The 18,452-nt window shown below is 42.9% G+C and overlaps 1 protein-coding gene across 2 annotated transcripts; it reads right to left on the bottom strand.

Moving 5' to 3' along the window:
- Window positions 1–275: 275 nt before the first annotated feature.
- Window positions 276–17,117, bottom strand: LOC115208151 (differentially expressed in FDCP 6 homolog). 2 transcript variants are annotated; one of them, XM_029775998.1, is made up of 12 exons: window positions 16,975–17,117; window positions 12,352–12,492; window positions 12,089–12,271; window positions 11,693–11,920; window positions 11,409–11,555; window positions 11,043–11,151; window positions 10,610–10,797; window positions 10,337–10,447; window positions 8,107–8,273; window positions 1,919–2,117; window positions 1,274–1,364; window positions 276–1,098 (listed from the first exon to the last, which is right to left on the bottom strand). In XM_029775998.1, exons 1-12 carry the CDS (start codon window positions 17,068–17,070, stop codon window positions 989–991), a joined length of 1,770 nt encoding a protein of 589 aa, XP_029631858.1. In that variant the 5' UTR covers window positions 17,071–17,117; the 3' UTR covers window positions 276–988. The 2 variants fall into 2 exon arrangements, with proteins under 2 accessions (XP_029631858.1, XP_029631859.1); XM_029775999.1 differs by having other exon boundaries at window positions 1,278–1,364.
- Window positions 17,118–18,452: the final 1,335 nt, after the last annotated feature.

Genomic DNA, 18,452 nt, shown 5'->3' with positions numbered 1-18,452 from the left:
GCTATATGTATGCCTGTAGCTTGTTGAAAGGCACATTTCCCTATGAGATATTCAAGTATTCTATTATACTGGTATTCCATTTACCACCTTTCCATTTGGCTTTATTGCCAGTATTGTCAACCATATTGCCACTAGGTGTCTATCTTAACCATGTTTTCTGCAGAGGTTGAGGACAGATTTGGCAGAGTTTTACATGTCAGCAGTATAGTTTGGGGTTGGATGTGTATAAAAGCAGACTGCTTCAAGAGAAGTCGAAGGAAGTCGCAACCACAGGATACAGTATGTAACAATCATAAAGCGTTTATTTCCATTTCAAACTCTTCTGCCAGTTCAGGAGAAAATATAAAAAAGCGTCATCATCCAAGTGGTCCTATGGATTTATTTAGACTCAGTTTGTTAATTATAAACATAAAACTTAGCAATTGATTGACAACTTCTATGTTGTGGTCAGTTACAGAGTTTTTGTTTATAATTACAATTAAAACAGAATAAACATATTGATGTTTTAAATTTGAAAACTTTCCTCCGATGAAGGCGCCAAGCATTATTAGCAATATTTTGATCATATTCCTACCATCATAATAATTCACTAAGGTCAGGGAAAGAGAGAAAAGAAAGGTCACACTCACAGAACATAAAGATATCCTTCACGCAGAAGCACGTCCTTTAAGTAAACAGAAAGTGATCTGATTGTACATTTCGATTTGAATCATATAGCTGACACTCGTATACAGAGTGTCTTGCTCAAGGGCACATCAACAGATTTCTCACCAAGTCAGTCTGGGGATTTGAACCAGCGACCTTTCGGTTTCTGGCCCAACACTTTTAACTGCTAGGCTACCTGCCTCCCTAGTACAACCCCAGTGGTATGTATTTACATTAACATTCTTAGATTGGGGATCTTGGGCCTCAGGCACAGTCCATGTCCTCATTGGAGGCTTGAGACAGACGCCTCTCCTCTCTTCCACTGATGTTCACTCTCTCCTCACTACTCCTTCTCTCTTTCATTCCTCTGATGGTACAGGCGTAGGCCCGGGTCTCTTAGGGAGGGCACAGACACAACTGGGACCCCTGAGCTTCCAAGAGAGGGTCTTCTCTCTGGGAGAGAGAGAGAGAGAGTGAGGGGAGGAAAGAATTTGAGAGAGTGAGAGAGTAGAGAAAGAGAAAGAAAGAGAAACAAAATGCAGGGAGGACAAGGACAAGGAGGTTGACACAGGCACCTGTTCAAACGTAGCTTTACGCACTAGAACACTTCCCTCACCACTTATCTCACCTACCGGTCCATTAGGATGTGTCAGTCTGTTCACCTGGATGTTCCAGTGTTTGACGCTGGTGCTGGCATGTCGCAGCTTCCTTTGAGCAGCCTGAGTGAGACCATGGAGAGGGACGGGGTGAGAGATGCAGGGGAAGAGAATGAGAGAGGGAGTGAAGGAGAAGAGAATGAGAGAGGGAGTGAAGGAGAAGAGAATGAGAGGGCAGTTAGAGAATACATTTTTGTAGTTTATACCGGATTCAGAGGCCACTGTGCTTCATTTTGAGATGCTTATTACGATCAGATAAGAAGGAGCATAATATAAAACACAGGGCGCACACTGACACACATACAGCAATTACTAAATAGACATCATGGGACCTGAGTGGGGGAAAGTACAGCATAACTATCTACACTGACCTCTAAGACCCTGAACCTTAGCTTTCCGTCCTGTGGCTTGTTTCAGTACATTCAACACCCACACATATGCACGTTCACATGCATGCCCGTTCACACAGATACGTGTGTGCAGCAAAGGTGGTTAAGCGGACTATGACTGCTTGATGAGTAGCTGTGGAGTAGCTGTAGTTGTCTGGACAGTGGTTCCCTGATATACTATACACTTAGCAGAAGATCTGGGTTTGATACTGATTTTGTTGCACTCACTGCAATGTCCTGGTCCATTCTGTGCCGGCTGGCCCGAACCTTCTCCAGCTGGTGTTGGGCCTCCTCCAAAGCCTGGGACTTGGTTACCATCTCCTGCCTGAGCTCCTGCTTCTCTCTCTGGGTCTTCAGGATGTACTGCTCCTGTTCCTCCTGGAGGGCCAGCAGGGCCTTCATCTTCTCCTCCTCCTCTACCAGCAGCCTTGGGATGAAGAGAGAGAAGGAGAGCCACCACCATGCAGGGTTCTAGTCACAATAGCATACTGACCCTTGTTGGAGCTATAAAAATAATGGGCTGGACCTATGGTAATAATGTTACAGTTACAGAATAGGAATGCCCAAACTTATTGTATATTCTAAAGCTTCTTTTTGTGACAGTTGTGACAATGTCATAATGAAGGGACAAATCAAAGAGCACAGTTATGACAATGTCATAATGGAAAGACCAATCAGAGAGCAGGGTTATGGAAAAAGTAAACATGAAAAGACATTACGCCCTAAGATGTTCAGTTCCTGAGTAAGTAGACAAACCACAAGTACCGCACAGAGATGACAGGAAATCGTTGCCGTCTCTCTGAGTGTAAACATGTCTACTAACAAAAAACGGTGTGTGTGTGTGTGTGTGTGTGTGTGTGTGTGTACACTCGCTTGACTGTGTGTGCCATGCATTTCAGCTAAACAGAAGTACAGCCAAATCACTTCAGGTTAATATAAGCTTTAATATTGCAGATAGGTTTTGGGTTCTATAAAATTAATTGTTTGCATCAATTCTACTCCCCATTATTTATTTATTTTATTTGTATTGGTATTCCCCAGGGCAGCTGTTTAGGCCCTTTTTTAAATCTTTAGTAATGATATGCCAGTGTGTCTATGTTTGCGGATGACTCAACACTTTACACGTCAGCTACTACAGAGACTGAAATAACTGCAACGCTTAACAAAGAGCACAGTAAGTTTCAGAATGGGTGGCAAGGAATAAGTTAGCCCTAAATATAAAAAAACTAAAAGCATTGTATTTGGGACAAATCATTCACTAAACCTCAACTAAATCTTGGAATGAATCATGTGGAAATTGAGCAAGTTGAGGTGATTAAACTGCTTGCAGTAACTCTGGATTGTAAACTGTCATGGTCAAAACATATTGATACAACAGTAGCTAAGATGGGGAGAAGTCTCTCCATAATAAAGGCAGGTCCTACAGGCCCTAGTTTTATCACACCTGGACTACTGTTTAGTAGTATGGTCAGGTGCCGCAAAGAAGGACTTAGGAAAATGACAAAAGGCTCAGAACAGGGCAGCATGGCTGGCCCTTAAAAGTACAGGGAGGAGCTAATATGAATGATATGCATGTTAATCTCTCATGGCTCAAAGTGGAGGAGAGATTGACTTCATCACAACTTGTTTTTGTAAAAAATGTTGACAAGCTGAATGTACCAAGCTGTTTGTTTAAACTACTAGCACACAGCTCGGACACCCATGCATACCCCACAAGACATGTCACCAGAGGTCTCTTCACAATCTCCAAGTGAAGAACAGACTATGGGAGGCGCACAGTACTATATAGAACCATGACTACATGGAACTCTATTCCACATCAGGTTATTGATGCAAGCAGTAGAATCAGATTTTTAAAAAACTGGTAAAAATACACCTTATGGAACAACGGGGACTGTGAAGAGACACACGCATATGCTCACAAGCGCTAGCACAAGCACTCTACACACAAGTACATTGTCATATTGTTGTATGATGGTATTATACATTTTGTATTGTAGATACACTGCCTTCGGAAAGCATTCAGACCACTTGACTTTTCCCACATTTTGTTACCTTACAGTCTTATTCTAAAGTTGATTAAATAGTTTTTTCCCCCTCATAAATCTACACACAAATACGCCATAATGACAAAGCAAAAACAGGTTTTATAATAAGGTAAATATCATATTTACATAAGTATTCAAACCCTTTACTCAGTACTTTGTTGAAGCACCTTTGGCAGCGATTACAGCATCGAATCTTCTTGGGTATGACACTACAAGCTTGGCACACCTGTATTTGGGGAGTTTCTCCCATTCTTCTCTGCAGATCTTCTCAAGCTCTGTCAGGTTGGATGGGGAGGGTTGCTGCACAGCTATTTTCAGGTCTCTCCAGAGATGTTTGATCGAGTTCAGGTTCAGGCTCTTGCTGGGACACTCAAGAACATTCAGAGACTTGTTCCAAAACCACTCCTGCGTTGTCTTGGCTGTGTGCTTAGGTGAACCTTCCACAGTCTGAGGGCTTGAGTGCTATGGAGCAGGATTTCATCAAGGATCTCTCTGTACTTTGTTCCGTTCATCTTTCCCTCGATCCTGACTAGTCTTCCAGTCCCTGCCGCTGAAAAACATCCCCACAGCATGATGCTGCCACCACCATGCTTCACCTTAGGGATGGTGCCAGGTTTCCTCCAGACGTGACGCTTGGCATTCAGGCCAATGAGTTCAATCTTGGTTTCATCAGACCAGAGAATCATTTCTCATGGTCTGAGAGTCTTAAGGTGCCATTTGGCAAACTCCATGCGGCTGTCATTGTCATAAGCGTCGATGAATGGTGACCAAAATGCAGCGGGTATAGTGCTCATCTTTCTTCTTTATTTGAAAGAACACTCAAAACAAAATAAACAGATGATGAAACAGCTCCATAAGGCACACAGGCTATACAGAAAATAACCACCCACAAAAACACAAGAAAAACAGGCTGCCTAAGTATGGCTTCCAATCAGAGACAACGAAAGACACCTGCCTCTGATTGGAAGCCATACCCGGCCACACATAGAAAAGAAACATAGAAATAGAAAACTAGAACCAAAATCCCCTAGAACCAAAAAACCCCAAAACACACAAAACAAACACCCCCTGCCACGCCCTGACCAACTACAATTACAAATGACCCCTTTTACTGGTCAGGACGTGACAGTCATGTACCTTTAACTTCTTACATCTACACGTTCCGCTAGCGGAACGTCTGCTCCAATATCCAATGATGGGCGGGGCGCGAAATTCAAACTCCTCTAAATCCGAAAACTTACACTTTTCAAACATATGACTATGTTACAGCTATTTAAAGACAAGACTCTCCTTTATCTAACCAAAATGTCCAATTTCAAAAAGGCTTTACAGCGAAAGCAAAACATTAGATTATGTCAGCAGAGTACCCAGCCAGGAATAATCACACAGCCATTTTTCAAGCTAGCATATCATGTCACATAAACCCAAACCATATCTAAATGCAGCACTAACCTTTGATGATCTTCATCAGATGACACACCTAGGACATTGTGTTATACAATACATGCATGTCTGTTCAATCAAGTTCATATTTATATCAAAAACCAGCTTTTTACATTAGCATGTGACGTTCAGAACTAGCATTCCCACCGAACACTTCCGGTGATTTTACTAAATTACTCACGATAAACGTTCACAAAAAGCATAACAATTATTTTAAGAATTATAGATACAGAACTCCTCTATGCACTCGATATGTCCGATTTTAAAATAGCTTTTCGGATGAAGCACATTTTGCAATAATGTAAGTACATAGCCCGGCGTTACAGGGCTAGCTATTTAGACACCCACCCAGTGTAGCCTTCACCAAAATCACATTTCCTATAAGAAAAATGTTCTTACCTTGCTTGTTCTTCATCAGAATACACTGCCAGGACTTCTACTTCAATAACAAATGTAGGTTTGGTCCCAAATAATCCATCGTTATATCCAAACAGCGACGTTTTGTTCGTGCGTTCTAGACACTATCCCAACGCTAAATCTCGGCCACGAGCATGACGCAAAATATGACAAAAAATTTCGAAATATTCCATTACCGTACTTCGAAGCATGTCAACCGCTGTTTAAAACCAATATTTATGCAATTTATCTCGTAGAGAAGCGATAATATTCCGACCGGGAATCTGCCTGTCTGTAAACTGAGGAAAAAACCAAAAGCCGGGGGCGGGGCGTGTCACGCGCCTAAGGCTTAGTCCATTGACTGACCACTCAGCTTTTGCTCTCGTGTGCTTCAGCCAGGGCTTTGAATGACATCATTCCTGTTTTTCCCGGGCTGTGAGACTCCATTGTTGACGTGAGAAGTGTCACGTAAGAGCAGAGATCCTTTGTAAACGATAGAGAGAATCAAGAAGGGCAAGAAATGTTCAGACAGGGTACTTCCTGAACAGAAGCATCTCAGGTTTTTGCCTGCCATAGGAGTTCTGTTATACTCACAGACACCATTCAAACAGTTTCAGAAACTTTGGAGTGTTTTCTCTCCAAAGCTAATAATTATATGCATATTCCAGTTTCTGGGCAGGACTAATAATCAGATTAAATCGGGTACGTTTTTTATCCAGCCGTGAAATTACTGCCCCCTAGATGTAAGAGGTTTGCCAGTATAAGGCCTTTTTGCTTTTTCCTTTTGCAAAACATCCCTCCATTTTACTTTGACATCTTGAGATTCTTGAACCTCCCTATTTGAAACATTTATACCTATATTGCCCTAAAAATAAATACTTTACCCAAGAGTATAATGATATTTCCCATTGACTGTTTGTGGTTTTTCAGATCTCCTAATAATACAATTTGCAGGTCCAGCTGAACCCTGAATTTATGACATGACAACCATTCCTAAACCTGACTCCAAAAGCCAGCCACTGAAGGACAGTACCAGAAAATATGCTCTATTGATTCTGTTTCCTTGTGACAGAGTCTGCACAGGGTTGACTGTTCACATTTTGTATTCAAGACATACATTTTTTTCAGTTTTACTTTAGTCCTTATTGCAAGGCATGGTGAAATAGTTTTATTAATTTCCCAAAATGTCGAAATATATAATTCCAGACGTTATGTGATATTGTGTGTCGGCCAGTGACAAAAAAGCTCAGTTTATTTCCTTTTTAAATGCAGGCTGTAAAACAATAAAACGTGGAAAAAGTCATGGGGTGTGAATACTTTGAAGGCACTGTATCTAGATTGTACGTTTTAGTTTGAATGATTCGGTATTATTCGTTTGATATGATGAACGAATCAATGAGATTTGGATAATTGCAGGGATGTGACAAATGAAATAAAAGTATTTACGTTTAAAACTGACATTTAGCATTTAAATGATAACAAAAAATCATACAATTACGTGAATTCACAACTCAGATATGACCGCTAAGGGGCAATGCAGTCTAGTCTACCGCAGTCCTGACTACTTACCGAGACGGTCTTACTAGTTACCAAAGCCACAAAGTCATAAAACCCTCCTATTTCTCCGATTTATTTTCTTAAAACTGAATGTTAAACCTAACCTTAACCACATTGCTAAACTTATGCCTAACCTAAATCTTAAATTAAGATCAAAATAAAAAAAATATGAATTAATTTTTACGATAAGGCCAATTTTGACTTTGTAGCTGTGCTATCTAGTCAAAACCCCACCAGACGGCGCTCACTTTACAGCTATCGCCCCCACCCCACTCAGCAACGATTATCTGCTGTGTGCCTCTCCTCCGTGTTCTCACTTCTCATTAATGTGATGGCTCATTGCAGTGATGTATGACAGCGTATTCATAGACCTCCAATAATATGTTCTTACCACACATACTGTTGTTTGAGAGCTCGAGCTTTGTGCTTGCAGTGTACAATTTCTCCCTCCAGGCAGTCAAGGTTTTTCGACATGGCATCTTGTTTCTAGACGTGCCTTACGTTTAGGGGCCCATTGAAGTCGACATCCTCTACCATTGACGATGGCTGCATATCAACTTCAATAATTTCTTTAATCAGTATTGAGATTTTCTCAGTCTGTCCCTTGCAACTTGTTATGTGACTTCTTACTCCTGAACTTATTTAGGCTTGCAATAACAAAGAGCTTGACTACTTTTTCAATCAAGACATTTCAGCTTTTCATTTTTAATTAATTTGTAGAAGTTTATAAAAACATAATTCCACTTTGACATTATGGGGTATTTTGTATAAGCCAGTGACAGAAAATCTAAATTGAATCCATTTTAAATTCAGCATGTAGCACAACAAAATATAGAAAAAGTAAATGGGTGTGAATACTTTCGGAAGGCACTGTATATACATGTGTGTGTTATCTGACCAGTGTGTGTGCGTGTGTGTGTGTGTGTGCTGTATATATCTGTATGTGTGTGTGTGTGTGTGTGTGTGTGTTACCTGGCCTGTGCGAGGCAGTAAACCTCCTCGTCTTGTCTAGCTCTCATCTCCTGATGCAGGGCCTCCTCCAGGCGGAGCTGCATCACCTCCAGCTCCCTTATTCTCCTCCTCTGACGCTCCGTCTCTACCTCCTTGAGGGCCATTTCTGCCTGAATGCTGGCCCGCGCCTGGCCCACAACAAACACACCAGGACAAAGCCACAATTAGACCCGTAAAGATCTATAGAGTTGGGTCCTTCTCCTCATTGTCTCACCCCTCATACCTTCCTCCTCCTCAACCTTCCTTGAGTTCCTTCTTGCTATCCTTCTCCCCGCCTCCTCTCCTCTAGTGGGTGCAGTGCTGTTTGACTTTAGTGCTGCTTTTGATGTAATTGATCATAAACTGTTGCTAGGTAAAGTTATGTTATGGTTTTATTTCTGAAGCTTTATCCTGGATGGAAAGCTACCTTTCCAGGGGAAGGCAAAACGTTTTCTTTAATGGTAGCTTTTTGGACTGTAAAGATTTACACTGTGGTGTTCCTCAAGGCAGTTGCCTAGGCCCACTACTCTACTCTATCTTGACTAATGATTTACCATCAGTAATGAATAAAGCAAGAGTGGTTATGTATGATGATGACTCTACAATGTATAGAACTGCATCAGCATATAATGAACTAACAGATGTATTGAGCAAAGAACTATGAACGGTGTCTTAGGGGGTTAACATTCACAAATTGGTGTTGAATATTTCTAAAACAACATTTATTGTATTTGGTATAAGATATATGCTTGCTGGTGACCCTCAATTGAACTTGTCAATGGATGGGTTGTCTGTGGAACAAGTTAAAAAGTGTCACATTGGACGCAGCTCTATCCTGGTCTGAACATATAGGTAAAGATTGTAATTAAAATGAATAAAGGCATTGCTATAGCAATAAATGTTCTGAGGTTCTATCAGACCTATAGTACTGTCCAGTCATATTGTCATCTGCAGCAAAAATATCTTAAAAAGCTCCAACTCGCTCAAAAAAAGACTGCAAGATTAGCTCTTCATTGACCTACCTGTATGAATGTCAACCGATTGCGCCATCATCTCTCATGGCTTCCCGTTGAACACAAATTATTATCCAGTCTTTTGATTTTCTTTAGGAACGTGATATTTTTAAACAAACCTGTCACGTCCTGACCAGTATAGGGGTTATTTGTGATTGTAGTTTGGTCAGGACATGGCAGAGGGTATTCGTTTTATGTGGTTCGGGGTGGTGGCTTGTTTAGAAGCGTGTTTGATTTATTATTTCCAAGTTTTGGGTTATGTTCTATGTTTTTGTATTTCTATGTTCTTTCTAGTTTAGTATTTTCTATGTTAGATAATTGGGTGTTGGACTCTCAATTGAAGGCAGGTGTTTGTAGTTGCCTTTGATTGAGAGTCCTATATATAAGGATGTGTTTTGTTTGTTTATTGTGGGTAGTTGTTTTAGCACTGCTGTTATGTGTATAGCCTGCTAAACTGTTTCCTGTCTTTGTTTATTGTTTTTCTGTGTCCACAGTCTTTATTTAAAATAAATATTAAGATGAGCATGCAACCCGCTGCGCCTTGGTCCTCTCTACCCGAAGACAGACGTTACAAAACCAACGTTTTTTCTGACCAATTAGTGTATACTAGGAGCAAACATAACCACCAAACCAGACAGGCTAGTTCAGGACAACTGATAACCCCCAGACCAGGGATAAATATCCTCAAATCTACATTAATACTAGATGGAGCCATCACTAAATGGAATTCTTTACCAAATCACATTTCTCAGGTAAAAACTAAATCCACCTTCAAGAAAACAAGAAAATAACTAAGTTTGGTGACAGAATGACGGCACCAACAGCACAAACTGTCATTCTTTTACGAAACTATGCATCTGCTGTTCTTCAAGTACATGTATTTTTGTAACATTTTCTGTGGACATTGATAAATATAGTCCTTGTGCATAGCGTTTTATGGTTCGTTTAACTTAGCAATCATTGTTTTTGATTTGGCATACATTTTAAAGTGAAAAATCAGTCTCAGCATCACTCTGTTACCGTGGAATTGTCTTTCTGTGTTGGACCCCAGGAAGATTAGCTGACATTATAGTATCATCTAATGGGGATCCTAGTAAAAATTCAAATTCTCCTTCCTCTTACATCCACCTTCTTTCCTTACCCTGATCAGCTCACCTCCTCCTCAACTCCCCGCTAACCTTTTCCTCTCTATCCCTCACCTCCTCAGCCTGCTGTAGCTGCTCCTGCAGGGTTCTCTGCAGCTCCACATGTTGCTGTCTCCTCTTCTGCTCCTCTTGCAGCAGAGCTGTCTGGGCCTGCTTTTGCGCATCCTGCACACAGATTATACAAATATAACATCAGTTATTGTGCGGCTATTATCACATCGCTATTCAAAGTTCAGTTCTCTCTCTCTCTCTCTCTTTCTCTCTTTCTCTCTCTCTCTCTCTCTCTCTCTCTCTCTCTCTCTCTCTCTCTCTCTCAGCCACACACACCTGTAGTAGCTCCAGCTCAGCCAACTTGCTCTCCCTCTCCCCCTGGAGGAGGCGCAGACTTTGGAGCTCCTCCTCCTTGGCGGTGCGTCTCCTCTCCCTCTCCTCCCTTTGCTCCCTGCGTCGCAGCTTCAGGTCCTTATGCAGGGACTTCTTCCCCTCCACACACAAACGGATGGCTGTCTGGATCGCTGCAGTGACATCATACAGTAGCCTATACATCATACAGTATGCCTGAAGCATCATCATAAACCAAGCCAGATGAAGGGCAACAGAAAAATACAGGTCCGGGCACTCTTTAAAAGCCTTTAGATATTGAGCGTATTGAGCATTTAAAACACTGACGCATTGTGGCTTTCGCCTTCATCGGGTGTGAAATGGCTATTTTCTCCAGGCTTTAAAAGCCCAGTGTGTACTGTACTGTATGACCTCTGACCTGTGGTCCACTCCTGTCTCTGCTTGGTGTCGGGGGCGCTCATCTCGTAGGTCTTAGTGAGCGTCTTCACACAGAACATACACCTCTTCCCCTCCTTCTCTGGCAGCACCTGTCAATGCAACCACAGTGGTGAGAACATAACCACCATAACAAACAGCATCATCCACACACGACATTTTGTATTGATAAAAAGAATGGGGTGGTTCCTATTCATTCAAGTATGTTACCCTATCGACGTCTTCTCTGAACAAATCCCTCCTCCCAGCTCTGCCCACATTGGCACCCTATGCCGGAGGATTTAGTGTAGGCCTCCCCCCCGTAGTACCTTCATCCATTCTACATAACCCCTAACCCAGTGTTGTGTACCTCCACACAGCAGTTGTGGCCCAGCTCGATGCAGCCTTTACACTCCTTGCGGTCCTCACTGACGTAGTAATGCAGAGTGCTGGGCTGGAGAGAGAACCAGCGCTCGTTCCAGTTCCTCCGCAAGTGGCCCTTCTTCCACAAATACCCCTAAGGACAGACACATACGGCCACACAAAGTTACACATGCCTAATTATATAAATAAAATATTACACGTTGATTACATTTATATTATATGCATACTAACACAAACATGTCTATAAATTCTCTTTATGTTTAAAAGCACCTGTTTTATGATATTGCCCGCTATCTCCTGGTAGACCTCGTCTATCGCCATCGTAACAGAGTCCTTCTCCATCCCTCTGGTCAGCCTCCCGGTGTTGACAAAGTCCAGGAAGGCCCACACTGTGATGCCGCTCTGCTGCACAGCCTCCTGGGAGATGAAGTCTTCCACGTCCACACAGCTCAACTCCACACTCATGGCTATGCAGATCTTCTTCAGGAGATATTCCACCTGCGAGGTACCATAGGGAATGAATAGAGCACATCATGGGACAAATCCTAACTTGAGACAGAATTTTCACCCAAATCTCCCGTTGACATTATTGCAAGACATTTTCATGAAAAGAGGGAAGAAAAGAGGCAAATGATTTTGGATTACCGTCCAGGGCTAAGAACTCACCTCCTCTGGGACCAGGACCAGTGGATAATCGTCTTCCGACAGGAAGTTGAAGAGGCACCAAAGATGGAAGGCATCTTTATCAGGCAGAACGTCCACACTATTTTTAGGCCGGTAGTTCTTTTTGGCACTGAGGGTCCAGCAGAACTCATCTACATTCTCCTTAACAAACGTGCCCTCAACCACCTGGGGTCAGAAAGAGAGGATGCCAAGTGTGTTTGTGTGTGTGTGTTGTGTGTGTGTGTGTTTGTGTGTGTATACAGTACCTTGTCCAGTATGAATTTGTTGAGGTAGGGCATGTACCCCTGGTTGGACACCGGCCCATCATCATCGTCTCTGAAGTGGTCCTCTAGAGCCACAGGGTCATGTGGGATGTTCAGCGCAGTGTATAGGTTATGAGACAACACCTACAACTCATCAACACAGTGTATAGGTTATGAGACAACACCTACAACTCATCAACACAGTGTATAGGTTAGGAGACAACACCTACAACTCATCAACACAGTGTATAGGTTATGAGACAACACCTACAACTCATCAGCACAGTGTATAGGTTAGGAGACAACACCTACAACTCATCAACACAGTGTATAGGTCGCGCGACAACACCTACAACTCATCAATACAGTGTATTGGTTACGAGACAACACCTACAACTCAACTGACGATTACTTATTTTGATGTCTTTTTTTGGTATTTGTTTTTGGTGCCTTCCATACCAGCCTTGATTTCAACGTCAAATAACTTCGATTTTTGATCTGGATCGGTCCAAATCTGAACCAATCACAGATGTCTATCTTTGGTTCAGATTTGGTACAGTCTGGACTGGTCTGGATTTCAACGTCCACGGCATATTAGCAATATGGTGTAATTGCAGACTGCAATTCGGGGTGTTTCTTGATGTGGGTGTTCGCTGATATCAGGAACCGCCCATTGGTGCCTGCCATTGGTCAGTCCATTGATACCGGCCATTGGTCAGTCCATTGATACCTGCCATTGGTCAGTTCCGGTGGTATGAGACTGATGGTTTCTCGACACAGATGATTTGTTTACATAGCAGGTTAGGATAACTAATGTTGGCAGGATGGGATAATTAACATAGCAGGATAGGTGAATGTAAAGGTTAAGGTTAGGAAAAGGTGTTGGGTTAGGTTTAGCTACAATGACACAACTGTCAACAACTGTTGTCCCAGACATGAAAGAAATGGCCATGGAACAATGGAGAGCATCAATGGGTGTAACTTGAAATCAAGAAATGCCAATATCAGAAAACGGCACTAATTGCGGTCTGCAATTACACCCTTCTCTATACTAGGCCTAAACATAGACGTCTTTAACTGGTTCAGATTTGGTTCGGTCCGGACCGGCCTTGATTAGACCCAAACATAGAAGTCTGCTCTGCTCTACTCTACTGATTAAACGCGACTGTACTGTACTCTAGGGAATTAAACTGCACTGTACCGTACTGTACTGTACTGTACTCTACTGAATTAAAATGTACTGTACTGTCCCACAAGGCGTGAGAGAATGGCGCTGAAGTGCAAATTCGGGGTGTAGGCTATGATAAACAACCTCTCCTGGAAAATTTGGACTGCTACAATTTTATTCATTGGCTTTTCATTTTTTCTATTCACCAAATGCCGGCAATTACCAGCTAAGGGAGACCCTGGAGCATTTTCCTGTCAGAGCTGTGTTGTCCATTGCATACTGATGGTTTTGCCATAAAAATTGTTGCGTAGGTATAGTGAATGTGCCCGCTCTGGTATTGTATTAGCAGGTGCGCTCTGGTATTGTATTAGCAGGTGCCCTCTGGTGTTGTACTGGCAGGTGCCCTCTGGTATTGTATTAGCAGGTGCCCTCTGGTATTGTATTGGCAGGTGCCCTCTGGTATTGTATTGGCAGGTGCGCTCTGGTATTGTATTGGCAGGTGCCCTCTGGTATTGTATTGGCAGGTGCGCTCTGGTATTGTATTGGCAGGTGCCCTCTGGTATTGTATTGGCAGGTGTCCTCTGGTATTGTATTGGCAGGTGCCCTCTGGTATTGTATAGGCAGGTGCCCTCTGGTATTGTATTGGCAGGTGCCCTTTGGTATTGTATTGGCAGGTGTCCTCTGGTATTGTATAGGCAGGTGCGCTCTGGTATTGTATAGGCAGGTGCCCTCTGGTATTGTATTGGCAGGTGCCCTCTGGTATTGTATTGGCAGGTGCGCTCTGGTATTGTACTGGCAGGTGCCCTCTGGTATTGTATTGGCAGGTGCCCTCTGGTATTGTATTGGCAGGTGCGCTCTGGTATTGTACTGGCAGGTGCCCTCTGGTATTGTATTGGCAGGTGCCCTCTGGTGTTGTACTGGCAGGTGCCCTCTGGTATTGTATTGGCAGGTGCGCTCTGGTATTGTATTGGCAGGTGCCCTCTGGTATTGTACTGGCAGGTGCGCTCTGGTATTGTATTGGCAGGTGCCCTCTGGTATTGTATTGGCAGGTGCCCTCTGGTATTGTATTGGCAGGTGCGCTCTGGCCAACAGCTTGCAGATACAGTGCAGGTATAGCCTGCTACATGATGAGATAATTATGTACAAAAGTGTCAGATTATTTTTATTTGTCAAATGGCAGCCACGCATTGATCATCATGCCACCAGAATAAGACCCTTGATATTTATTGAAAGGAGCATCAAGCTCATCACTGTGGACTTTCACCACCCTGTATAAACTGCATGCTTTCCCATGATGTGGTGATTTTTCTTTGTATCAAACATGTAGGCTACTTTGCCGCATATAAAAGGCAAATCGTTTAAAAAGTGAAACAGTAAATATTTCTGCTACATTGAAGCGTTATGTTCTAGGTGTGCGAGGAATAGCCGTATAGATTGGAGAAGAGGCAGCGCTTGTGTTAGGCTTTCCTGAATAACTGGGCCTGCCGGGAGAGTATGTGGCCACATTATTATAGGACGTCTTGGGAGAATGATCTGCAATCAGTATCAGAAATGCAGCCAGACTCGCCAGCTACTGTGCCTTTCTTCTAAACTGTGGAGAGTAGACCCACAACTGATCCAAATGGAATGAAACATTCAAATTACAGGGCTTTTGAGCTGTTATTTAAATGACGTTTTCACTGCAGCCTAAACCAGGCTGGGATGTTGTACTCACTTGAAAACCGTAATGCAATTATTCATTGCATTTGGTGTTGTAAACTAGTCTAGGTAGGATCATTTTATTGTCCCCAAACAAGATCAATAGGGGAGATTTTTGAGTTGTGTGTCTCATGTCTTCGCTGCTCTTTCATGCGCAAAGATGCAACTTGCAATTTGTTCTTGTCGATTCATATCAAAAAATGTATACAGATTTGAATGCGTTTATGTGCGGTATGATTGCTAGTTAGCCTATTGCAGATCTGGACAAACGATCCACATACAACTATTACTATGAATGGTGCACAGTGGGCAGGATAGACCGTTAGACTGGTAGACTATACTGACCTGTGGTATAGTATAAGTTAGCATACGGAAAAGCGTAGTGCATAAGGGAAGTACCAAAACATCATGATATAGGGGAAGTGCATGCCAGAAGATGAGGAAATGTGGCTAGGATGGAAGAAATGATATAGTAAAACCTGCAAAAAAGCTAATCTAAACCAAGGAAAACATTTACTATCCTCCCCTGTTCCCCCCCCAAAAAACACACAACCCTCCCCAAAGCAAAACGTTTGACAACCCTCAACTATTTAGGACCCCCCCCGCCCGCCCCAGCAAATTGCGTTCTGACCGTTACTGGGGACCTACAAGTACAGTACAACTCATCAACAGTATGTACAAGTTATGAGAGAGAGGAGTGGGGGAGAAAGAGAGAGCAAGAGAAAGAGAGAGAGATGGGGAGAGACAGGGAGAGACAAGGAGACCCACTGAGCACACACTGGTTGAATCAACATTGTTTCCACGTAATTTTAGTGAAATTATGTTGAACCAATGTTGAATAGACATTGGATTGACGTCTGTGCCCAGTGGGGATACAGAAAGAGTCTCTAACTGACTCTAACTGGGCTAATTCCTGGGATTATGTATGGGCCAGACTACGGCAGGAATGGAGAGGGAGTAATCAGTAATCTGCTATGGTGATAGGCCTATCTCTATGTTCAGAGGCAGACCCTGTCTGAGCACCATCATGCATCTGGGTGGCTGGTGGTGTGTTATTGCTGCGTTTGTTATTCTAGATTTGGGGAGGGAGGACAAAGGTTAAAAAAAGGTGATCAAATGTCAATACAAGGGGTTTGATCAAGCAATAACATTGCGTGTGAAGCTCATGCTACAGGAAAGATCACACCCACACACAAACACACCAACCCACTGGGCACAAGTGTCAGTTCAATATCTAGTTTTGATTTACATTTGGTTGAGTTGTCAACTAACATGAATTCAATGTGAACTCAACAAAACGTTCCACCGTGTCATTGGATGTAGATTTTTTTTAAGAAAAAAAAAAAAAAGACAAAATGACGTAAAAAGGTTGACTCAACATCATCACATTTCATGTTTTGGTTGAAATGAAGTGGAAACAATGTTGATTCAGCCAGTTTTTTCTCAGTGGGAAGTGAAAGAAAGCATTTAGCTAACAGGAAAGAGATTAGACCTTGAAAATAGTGTCTCATCTAATTCGGTTGACCTAACTAGATCAATAAATAAACAAAAAAATTGTGTGTTGATAACAGTGATTTAAAAAACATAATTTTCCTCAAACAGGGAAAAGATAACAAACAAAAACAATTAAGGGTAAAAACATCAATAACACACAAACCAACACATTGGAAAGGCAGAGAGACACACTGAAGCAAATCCTTGCAATCCTCCCAGCTCTTTGACCCCTATGCTGACCCCTTACTTGACCCCTGACCTCTCACCTTTAGCTGGGACTTGGACACCTTCCCGCTCTTCTCCACATCCAGAGAAGTGAAAGCATACCAGATGGACTTTAGCAGTTCAGCTCGCAACTCCATGACTGCCTCCGCTCAGCTCTGCTTATTTTACTGCATTGCTGTGTGTGTGTTTGTGTGTGTTTGTGTGAGTGTGGCACACAGACCTGTGTTTGTCTCAGTAAACCCCCACATCCTGCTCTTTGCTAAATGGCTGCCCTGAAGCTCACTGACACCACCTATCTGTAGCAAATGGGAAAACCTTAAGGGTCACCAATTGCCACAGTGTGGGGGATATTTGGAATTATAAACCAAGGAGTTTTGGTTATGGATAGCCTCATGGTTGTACGATGTTACGCCCTGGATGCTGATTGATTGAAACAGAATTTCAGCCATGTGTATATCAGACAATATACCACAGGTATGACGCAAAAACACTTGTTTTCTGTTGTACATTATACATATACAAAAGTGTGTGGACACCCCTTCAAATTAGTGGATTCGTCTATTTCAGCTACACCCGTTGCTGACAGTTGTATCAAATCAAGCACACAGCCATGCGATCTCCATAGACAAACATTGGCAGTAGAATGGCCATACTGAAGAGCTCATTGACTTTCACTGTGGCACCGTCATAGGATGCCAGCTTTACCAACAAGTCAGTTCGTCAAATGTATGCCCTGCTAGAGCTTCCCCGGTCAACTGTAAGTGCTGTTATTGTGAAGTGGAAACGTATAACAGCAAAAACGGCTCAGCCGAAAAGTGGTAGGCCACACAAGCTCACAGAACGGGACCACCGAGTGCTAAAGCATGTAAAAATCACTGCAACACTCACTACCGAGTTCCAAAGTGCCTCTGGAAGCAACGTCAGCACAATAACTGTTCGTCGGGAGCTTCATGAAATGGGTTTCTATGTCCGAGCAGCCTAAGATCACCATGCGCAATGCCAAGCGTTGGCTGGAGTGGTGTAAACCTTGCCGCCATTGGACTCAGGAGCAGTGGAAACGCGTTCTCTGGAGTGATGAATCACGCTTCACCATCTGGCAGTCTGACGGATTAATCTGGGTTTGGTGGATACCAGGTGAACACTACCTGCTCCAATGTATAGTGCCAACTGTAAAGTTTGGTGGAGGAGGAATAATGGTCTGGGGCTGTTTTTCATGGTTCAGGAAAGGCCCCTGAGTTCCAGTGAAGGGAAATCTTAACGCTACAGCATCCAATGACATTCTAGACGATTCTGTGCTTCCAATTTTGTGGCAACAGTTTGGAGAAGGCCCTTTCCTGTTTTAGTATGACAATGCCCAGAGATGGTTTGTCGAGATCAGTGTGGAAGAACTTGACTGGCCTGCACAGAGCCCTGACCTCAACCCCATCGAATACCTTTGGGATGAATTGGAACGCCGACTGCGAGCCAGGCCTCATCGCCCAACATTAGTGCCCGACCTCACTAATGCTCTTGTGGCTGA

The sequence above is a fragment of the Salmo trutta genome, chromosome 14 (assembly GCF_901001165.1).
Source record: "Salmo trutta chromosome 14, fSalTru1.1, whole genome shotgun sequence".
Taxonomy (NCBI): Eukaryota; Metazoa; Chordata; class Actinopteri; order Salmoniformes; family Salmonidae; genus Salmo; species Salmo trutta.
The sequence above is the reverse complement of the archived record's forward strand: the minus strand, read 5'-3'. Positions and strand labels throughout refer to the sequence as shown.